This window comes from Oryza sativa, chromosome 3, assembly GCF_034140825.1.
Source record: "Oryza sativa Japonica Group chromosome 3, ASM3414082v1".
Taxonomy (NCBI): Eukaryota; Viridiplantae; Streptophyta; class Magnoliopsida; order Poales; family Poaceae; genus Oryza; species Oryza sativa.
The window spans coordinates 29,778,346-29,788,444 of NC_089037.1; the positions used below are offsets into that span (position 1 = coordinate 29,778,346).

Consider the following 10,099-nt stretch of genomic DNA (forward strand, 5'->3'; position numbering starts at 1 on the left):
CTAGTGTTTGATGATCCTTTAGTTTGTTTCAGTTTGATTCGTTCTTTACTTCGATTCAGTTTGTTTTCGAACTCTTCTACGCAAGGGTAGTGATAACTAGTTTGTGACTTTGGTGTGTAAGATAATACATACATATATATGAACTTGATCAAGCATAGATATGCCATTTACAGGGCAGCACATCTTTAGAGACAAGATTCTGATCTGATCTCAGTGCTTTTGTTCTTAAACTGGAGCGAACAAGTCAATAACCAGTGCACGTGCATAGTATCTGATAAGGAAGACCGACGCAACGTGCATATTGTTATGGTCTCATTAAAGTATAACCCCCGAGCTTTGGCATAAACATTTTCATCAGACCAAAAGGCTTAATTAACCAATTATAACCATGTCATTCGAGAGCAGAGCAGAGCAAAGGAAATGCAACTCTGCAAGGCGGCAATGACGAGCAGCTTGAAATTAGGCCCAGTTTGTTTCGGTTCTTGGGCCAAAGTTGGGCCTCAGTTAGGCCGCTCAGCCACGGTGGGCCGGCCCAACATCGCTATCGTGCAACTTCTCTACGCTTCATCACAAAACCGCCTTAAGAACCCAAAAAAAAAAGAAGAAAAAATGCCGCTGGCCACGCTAATCGGGGCCCTGCTCGCCGCCGTCGTCTGGTGCGCCGCCTACCTCGCCGCCGCCATCTCCTCCGCCTTCTGACCCGCCGCCGCGCGCTCCGGGGAACTCCTCCTCCTCCAGCCAAACTACCTCCCCCCGCTTCTCCCCTCTCTAAAACCCTAGTTCTTCTCGGTCGCTCCGCCGCCGCCATGGGGTACGCGCAGCTCGTCATCGGCCCCGCCGGGAGCGGCAAGGTGAGTGGGTCTCCGACTACCCCGCCCGCTTCGTTTTGTTCTATCAGTTTTGGGGGGTTTTGGAGAGGTTGATGTGATGTGGGATTGGTAGTTTAATCCGGGCGATGGTTAGGATTCGGGTCGTTGGCCCCTTTCAGTTAGGGTTTTCCCAGTGCTTCCGCTACTGCGTTTGAACTCATCCAAGTTTTGATTGGATTGCTTCCATGCTGTTTTAGTGGGGACATGATTCCTATCGATTGTATTTGAGCTGATTACTTATTTCACTGGGGTTTGGACGTTTGGTTAGTTTAATAGTAGTTCATGGGATGCCTACTCCCTCTGGTCAAATTGGGAGTAATAGCTTTTTGTGTAATGAACTAATGATACTGTTTTATCACATAATTTTGCAAGTTTGCGGGCTTAGGAGTTGCTAAAACGAGATGCTGCCAATTGCATTTTTTTTCCTAATCTGTTATTGTTTATGCTGTGCAGTCGACCTATTGCTCCAGTTTGTATCAGCATTGTGAGACTGTGGGTAGGACAATTCATATGGTCAATCTCGATCCTGCTGCAGAGCACTTCAGCTACCCTGTTTCTACGGGTAAGGATCTTCTCGTGCTTGTGTAAATATTGATCGGCTCGCTTATACTTGGCTTCTGTTAAATTTTTTGTAGATATTAGGGAGCTCATATCATTGGATGATGTCATGGAGGAACTTGGGATGGGACCAAATGGCGGGCTTATCTATTGCATGGAGTATCCTGTTTTAACATTGAGTCTTTTAATTTTATTTCCCTTTTCTTTCCAGGCTACTTAAGTTATTAACTGACCCTTCTGGTAAATTATTTGCAATGTGCTGTTGTTGTGTTTCAAAAGTAAGTGGGTTGGAGGGGCAACATCAGGCCATTGTGGGTAGAAACTTTTCTTTTAGCACAATGTTTCCGCAATTGCTCTGCAACTAGGGCCGAGTTTAGATCCAAAGTTTTTCTTCAAACTTCCAACTTTTCCATCGCATCAAAACTTTCCTACACACACAAACTTCCAACTTTACTGTCACATCGTTCCAATTTCAACCAAACTTCCAATTTTGGTGTGAACTAAACACACCCTAGCTTGGGGCTCTTGATATTTAGTACATATTGGTCTCAAGGGCATTATTTGCGTGGCCATTATAACTGGAGTGCTATACTTTCCTCTCAGCTATGGCCATGCGTTTTTGTTTTGATCTATCAACGGTAGGATGAGACAGCTCACCTGATATATATTAAACCCGAAATCAGAACTGGATTATATCTCTATGGCCATGCAATCATCAGATCTGTATTGATATGCTGATGAATGTTGGTGGGATGTTCTGCTCATGCCTATTAATTCTATAATTTAACTTCTCTCTCTATTTTGCCATTCATTAGAAATAGTTTTATATAGATGTTCCAAGAGTAAGTAGTGTTGCTATATGCATATGATACTTTAGAAACTATGACATGCTTTCATATGTTCAATTTGCTAATCCATCTGTCAGGAGACATTTGCACAGCCGCCACCTTTTAATTCTCTGTACTTTGTTAGTTAAAACACTGCAAACTTGATTAGTCATGTTTAGTTCATCCATTCACATTACTTGCAGGCTTGCAGCCTACAATTCATGCTGAATCTTCATTTGTTTGAACGTTCTGTAGAGTTATATGTGTACTAGGATCCAATATAAAACCCTTGGTATTATATCATGTCTCTGAGAGGACATTTATGGTAATATTATTTAATAGGATTTTATGCTGTCAGTTGTTCCTTAAGAAAACCATAGGCACCTTGAAGACAATTTGGATGATTGGTTGGATGAGCAACTGGAGGGTTATTTGGATGATGACTATCTTGTGTTTGATTGCCCAGGTAACTTTCTTTATTCATGCTTGTGTGTTTTAAATGTAGTTGTAGGTTACGTAGAGCTTGACTACTATTCTTATCATACATGGCCTTAATAGACCAACGATTAATCAATATCTCTATCTAACGAATTATACTTGTGCGATAAGCTTGTACAAGGACCTATTGCTCATGTTATTCTCTAGCAATGCAGATATTATGTCCTTCCCCTGTCTTTGCATGGGAATTCTGAGATATTTTAGATTGTTTAACTTCACCTAAAATCATGACAATGAGAGACCACATATTGTTTCTCCAGGCCAGATTGAACTCTTCACTCATGTCCCAGTTCTGCGTAACTTTGTTGAACATTTGAAACGGAAAAATTTCAACGTTTGTGCTGTGTACCTTCTTGATTCACAGGTTTGGACTCTTGGATCACTAACCAAATATATTTATCCTTGAGAAAACATACTGAGCCCAAACACAACTACACAAGTCTTACTTGAGTTTTGTTTTGCTTGGTTAAGTTTGTTAGTGATGTGACAAAATACATCAGTGGTTGCATGGCTTCTCTTTCTGCCATGATTCAGCTTGAACTTCCTCATATCAACATTCTTTCAAAGATGGACCTGGTCTCCAACAAAAAAGATGTGGAAGAGTATGTTTATTTCATTTCTCATTTATTTAAAGATTCAACCATCCTGCTTTGTATTAATATCTTGATGTTTCTAGGTATCTGAATCCAGAGGCGCAGGTTCTCTTGTCACAGCTGAACCGACAGATGGCACCCAATTTTGGCAAGCTAAACAAATCATTAGCTGAACTGGTACGCATGACGTGAACGTGTAAATTCTTCTCTATATTGTTAATCCTTAATAAAGGCCTGTAATTGTCAAAATATGTGGCTGCCAGCCATGTTATCAGAACCAGTGACTGACCCAGTCAGGTCTCAGGTCATTGGGTCACTGGTTGAAATTGAACTGTAGGTTTTTCTTTATACATCCAGGCAGCATATGTATTTCAAATGTCTATGCTTTCACTGCTGTTCGCAGCCAAGAGCATTGCCTGGTGGCCACTACGTGCGTTTTTTTCAGTAGGGTAGGGAGGCCTTGTGCTCAAAGCCAAACGATCATGCTATTTTTCCTATTTATTCTGCTTAGTTGGTTCTCACTGGGCTTGGTTCTCTCACCGAGTCACGAAAAAACCAACTGGTTTGATAGGTTTTTGCTGTCCATAGTGGCTTGGCTGCAGAAATGATCAGATAGCCTGGACCAGACTGGGGAAAGCACTGGGTCCGGTTTTTTCGATTCAAACCGCCAGTCCAGTCTGGATCTAATAACACTGGTCATGAGTGCCTTAAGGATGTCACAAATTCATCAGTGCTGGACATGTAGCATTTGTTTTAAATCGTTATTTCTTTGAAGCAAATTGCCTACATTATTAAGGTTTGCTATAATGTACTGTAGCCCATTCTAAGTATAAAAAAGGGGCAATAAAAAACATGCCATTTTGATGAGATACTTGCTTTTTTTCAACAATAAAATAAACTTATAAATTGATTAAACATTTTTGGTATTTCAAGTTCTATCACGCAATCGTTTTGTGGTACGATGGACCATGAGCAACTCTTCTGTGCTTTAGCTAGATTGATGATTTGGAAGAGAGATGCCACCAATTTTAGCTGTGGTGAATCAAATATGGCGGTATTTTAACATTTTTGGTGCATTCTTTCATATTCCCCTTTACCTTAATGATGTTTCTATTGGGTTTTCCGACACTTTCATGAGATTATCTCCACCATCATCTGTAGTGTTTTTTTTTTGGTGTGTGCGTGTCAGCATGTGTGTATGTGGCACTGTGGCTACTGACAGGTGGCTTAGCAACATTGTTTGTTGTGCGAGCATTTCGAATATAAGGGTATACTCATGTTGTTTTATCTTTTATACTCATCTGAATCAACTACTATTAGATAATATATGCCTGACTGTCTGAGCTGATTGTTACAAAGTTATAGTAACCCCATATTCTATCTTCCCATTGCCTTGTTTTCTTTTGTTCAAAGATAATTTGCTCTAATGTAGTGTTATCAGTCATCATTATTAATCTTAATACTATCATGTAGGTTGATGATTACAGCATGGTGAATTTCATCCCACTTGACTTAAGAAAAGAGAGCAGGTAATGCCATTTTCCTTTAGAATCTCAGTCCTTCACAGTTCGAATTTCTGTCCTATGTGGATGGTTTTATTTTATTTTGTTGCAAAACTCTTTTGGACTTGACTGATCAGGAGCCTTTACCCTATGAGCCCTACACATGCTACTAGCATGCATGCCAACTTTTCATGTATTGTATCTCTTGAAGACGCATGTCCATCCTACTCTATAAAAAAAAATATGGTAGTGTCTGCTGTATATATCCTGGCTTCAAGCACTACTATGTCGGAGACGGAGTCACCTTATTCTAGGTGGGGATCAGCCATTCGGTGTAGTATGTAGTGGTTCATCCCATCGGTGAACATTTTGTTTTGAGTACAATACACCAGCGGTCCTTAAACTTGTTGGGAGGTTTCACTTAGGTCCACGAACTTGCAAAGCGTACATCAAGATCCTTAAACTTGGTTTATTGTTTCATTCCGGTCCAAAGCCGCGTTTGACCGTGGTCTTGCCTATATGGCACGCCACGTGAACGATGACATGGAATTTTTTTATTTTTTTCTCCTTTCTTCCTTCTTTTTTTCACCACTGCGACAGCCCTTCTCCTTGTGCCGCCTCTCACCACCGAGAAAAAAAGAAGGAAGAAAGAGAAAAAAGAAGGAAGAAGGGATAAAAAAATAAAAAAAATCCATGTCATTGTCCACGTGGCGTGACACGTAGGCAAGACCACAGTCAAACGCGGCTTTGGACCGGGATGATACAATAAACCAAGTTTAGGGACCTCGATGTGCACTTTGTAAGTTCGTGGACCTAAGTGAAACCTCCTGACAAGTTTAAGGATCGCTGGTGTATTTTACTCTTTTGTTTTATTAGTCGACGGTTGAACTTATAGCTTGCGCAAGTCTGAAGCAAAATATTCTTGTGAAATAAAAACTTAACATCAAGTTTGTAAATGTTCTGTCTTGAGATACCTGTTTGTACCGTGTGTTTCTCTTTTCATCTCTCTAACTGTCCCTTATTTCTTTTTCCAGCATTCAGTATGTGCTGTCGCACATCGACAACTGCATCCAGTATGGGGAAGACGCAGATGTGAAGGTTAGGGACTTCGATCCCGAGGAGGACTAATCATTTGATCGCGTAGGAGCTAAAAAAAATTACTATCGCAGCATTGGTACTACATAGTACTACCTCCGTTCTATTATAAGTGCAGCATGTTTTTCCGCGTTCAACTTTGACCATCCGTCTTATTTAAAATTTTTTTGAAAAAATTTAAAAACATAAGTCACGAGTAAAGTACTATTTATGTTTTATCATCTCATAACAACAAAAATACTAATTATAAAAAAATTTTAAATAAGACGAACGATCAAAATTGGGCGCGGATACTTATGGTTGTACTTATAATGGGACGGAGAGAGTATTCAAGTATGCAGAAAACATCGCAGGATTACAATGTTGTTTCCGTATGAGTCCTATCTGTTGATCAACAAGACAGAATGCTATAATCTGCAACCTCCTGTAAATCAAGCCGTACGTTCTCTGTGTAATCGGTTGACTGGTTGGCATTAACAAGCTGCTGCTTGCCAGAAAAGAAAAACATGACTTTTCTGAATGATTTGAAACACACGGTACCAGCATGTCAAATTGTTCACCCTTAAGCAAATCAGGTGAGCAACCACAGCTCCCTTCTATATATATGGAAGCTGACTAGGTCGAAACTGATAGAGGATATATTGTGTGTCACGTACCTTGGCCGTCGTCAATAATAGATTCCTTTGCCGCCGGAGGCTAATTATGGCGTGATACACAATAATTTTGCCATAAATGCAGGTAGAATCGTGGCTAACAAGCTGAGTATTAGCCAACAAAATATAATTTCGCCGTAACATGCAGGTAGAATCGTGGCTAACAAGCTGAGTATTAGCCAACAAAATATGAGTTATGTTACTTTCTATCAAAGATTTTGTGCTAAAGCGTGAATATATATGCCATCAAATATAGCCCCCAAAGTTAGCTCATGTGCTAAGCCATCATACCATTCACGCACGGTCCATGGAGAGTGGGAGAGCCTCTATAATGTCAAAGGTGATGTGCACTAGCCTCTGTCGGTGTGTCTACTGTACTGCAAGATTAATATGCGAACAAGTACATCATATCTAACTAATCTTTTCATCATATCATGCGGACATGCCGTTTAATTTGATGCTTTTTCCCGTGAACTCTTCTCGGCCGGTGCTTCTGCCTTCTGACATTCAAATTAAGAGCTAAAAGATCGATCATTGAGCGGCTGTAGCTTGGCGGTTACAAACTTTGCAATCCTTTTTCTCCATGCATGCAGCCACTGCACATGAGGCACTTGAAAGCCAGCTAGCTGGTGTGATCTCTCGAGGCATTTTGATGCACACATTAAGTTCATGGTGATCCATCGGAACAGATTAAACTCATTGTGAGATCCACCGGACAGAAAATGTTGGGTCATGGAATAGAAAGCGCAAAAAGACGGCAAGCAAGCAAATTAATACCTATCAGCAAATACATATAAATTTGCATGCAATTAAATATTTTCATACAATGTTTTGATAGTGTTGTATATCTGATAACTAATAGTCATACTAATTATATATTCTACAAGTACTTAAAAGACATTTAATTTGATTAATTCCAACCCATGCATATATATCATGATCAACAGGAGGCACTCAGGCACACACATCTCCATTTCGTAGTAGTGATATTGCAGGTGCAAATTAAGATCCCTGCAATCGGGGTTAAGCAGCCAATTCCCGGCGGTGGCGGCGGCCGAGAGGAGCTCGTCGCCGTCGGGATGCACCAACTATGGCCCCGGAGGCGGCAGCGTTTGTCCTCCACGTACGCTAGCTTAGCGAGTGAGCTAGCTTGCAAAATCGATCATCAAGTCTTCAATCGCGTGCATGACGATGCACATAAAATGCATGTATACTTGTCCATGCAACACCAACTTGTGATTAATTACATGCATGCGTACTGCTGCTTAATTTGTATAGGACTCCCCTCCGTTTCACAATGTAAGTCATTCTAACATTTTCTACATTAATAAATATGTTAATGAATCTAGATAGATATATATGTATAGATTTATTAACATTAATATAAATGTGAAAAATGTTAGAATGACTTAAATTGTGAAACGAAGGAGCTAATAATAAGCTAGCGAGATCTCTCTGATCGCTTATGCATGATGCATGGTAACGTAAGTTAATGCATGTATAAGTACTAAAGAGTCTAGGTAAGACTAGTGTTTATCTAGTGTCGTCATTGTTTTACTTTCTTGTTTTTTTGCGTCGAGCAAAAGTGTCTATGTATATATATTGTGCATGTCCCGAGTATATATGCACTGTCTAATTAATTGTGTGATTTGTAAATTGCCCATCTTTTTATCTAAGTGTTCCGTCCATTTTAAGAAGTCGCGCGCGCCCCTGTCGATGGATCAATGAGAGTTGATAATTTGCATTCATCTGATCCTGATTAACTAGTCCGACTCCATTGATTAATTAATGGGACTACCTTAAAAAACTACCGCAAGTTGTTTAAGAGAAAAAACTTTCAAATCTAACTATTATATTATAATATTATAATGTAATATAATTCTATTATAACTATAATATAACTTGTATATAAGTATTAAAATAATATAGACAACTTTATAATTAACTTATATAGATATTACGATATAGTTATAGTACAACTACACTGTAGTTACAATGTAGTATAATTATATTATAGTTATACTACAACTATTTACATTTGAAAGTTGTTGAAAAAACTTGTGACAGTTTTTTTTAGCAATTCCGTCAATTAATTAGGCGATACTGATTAAGTATGTGATCGATGCATGTACGGATACGTACAGATCGGGAGGGATTATGTCGATCTATCTAGAGACTAGAGTATTGATGGGTTCTTGATCGTTTGCTTTTGTTGACAGGCTAGAGTATTGTCGTTTGTTCGCTCTCCTCCACGCGTGCTTCGGCTGTTCGGCGTGAAGTCGATCGTCTGTGTTAGTTTAGCAGCTAAAGTTTGATTAGTAAAATCAATGTGTGTGTGTGTATATATATAGCAGTATAAAGGAGGAATCACATCGATCGGACCCAGATATTGTGGCCTATACATCTACATGCAGCCCGAGCTGTAGCCGAAGTGCCGATGGATTGATTAGAAAGAGATCTAGTCATGCCGCGGTCTTTGATCGAGTAATATAATCGTCTTCCAGTAATAGTCTACTCTCTCTGTCTTAAAATATAATAAATTTTAGCTAGATGAAACATAATCTAGTCCTACGAATCTAAGACCATATTTCTTTCAGCTTGGGATTATTATAATCCAGATTATTGAGAGTAAACTGAAAGAAACAGACAACTTATTAAAGTAGCTTATTATAATCTGAAGCCCAGCTTATTATAATCTGATAAGCTCATTTAGGTGAGCTTTTTCTAGATTATTGGGTGAAAAATTACCCACCATGCCACCCCACTCCCTCTTAATTTAGACTTGCAAACCCAATAATCTAGGCTCTAATAATCTAGGAAAGAAACAACTAACCGCTTATTCTACTACAGATTATAACAATCTAGGTTATAGTAATCTGACTCAATAATTTAGATTATAATAATCTCAAGCTGAAAAAAACAGGGCCTAAACAGAAGGCATGACCAGATTCGTAGTACTCAGATATGTCCCATCCACTTAAAAGTCACTATATTTTAGGACGGAGGGAGTATTATATAAGCCCAGGATTACCATTGATGTATTTTGTTACTGATGTGACAGTGTGGTTGCATTATGGCCTGCCATGATTCAGCTTGAACTTTCTCATATCAACATTCTTTTAAAGATGGACCTGTTCTCCAACAAAAAAAGTTGTGGAAGAGTATGTTTATTGCATTTCTCCTTTATTTAATGATTCAACCATCTTGCTCTATACTTGCTTTATACTAATATTTTGATGTTTCTAAGTATCTGAATACAGAGGCACAAGTTCTTCTGCCATACAACTGATCGAACTGACAGATGGCACCCAATGCAAGTTTGGCCAGTTGTTAGTTTAAAAATATCCACATCAGCAATATAGTTATTAGTAGAGATAATATGTATAGTAATGGGCTATTTAGCTTATTTATCCATAAATTTGTATGTATTATTTTTTAATATTTTGATATAACCTTTTTTTCTGCTCGCGGAGCTCTATTCCTGCATGGTTTCACATAACCCCA

General features: G+C 39.1%; 1 protein-coding gene across 1 annotated transcript; it reads left to right on the forward strand.

Annotated features, from left to right (window-relative positions):
- Positions 1-611: 611 nt before the first annotated feature.
- Positions 612-6,474, forward strand: LOC4333905 (GPN-loop GTPase 3). Its single transcript, XM_015772368.3, has 9 exons — positions 612-851; positions 1,323-1,431; positions 1,505-1,586; positions 2,635-2,720; positions 3,013-3,116; positions 3,224-3,354; positions 3,429-3,522; positions 4,819-4,874; positions 5,882-6,474. The coding sequence occupies exons 1-9, from the start codon at positions 807-809 to the stop codon at positions 5,973-5,975; spliced, it is 801 nt and encodes a 266-aa protein (XP_015627854.1). The 5' UTR covers positions 612-806; the 3' UTR covers positions 5,976-6,474.
- The last annotated feature ends 3,625 nt before the right edge of the window (positions 6,475-10,099 follow it).

Bases quoted from the DNA above. Each gene is read 5' to 3' on its own strand.
- LOC4333905 (XM_015772368.3), top strand. From the start codon at position 807: ATGGGGTACGCGCAGCTCGTCATCGGCCCCGCCGGGAGCGGCAAG. The intron at 2,721-3,012 runs GTAACTTTCTTT...TTGTTTCTCCAG, and splicing joins TCTTGTGTTTGATTGCCCAG to GCCAGATTGAACTCTTCACT. The intron at 4,875-5,881 runs GTAATGCCATTT...TTCTTTTTCCAG, and splicing joins GACTTAAGAAAAGAGAGCAG to CATTCAGTATGTGCTGTCGC.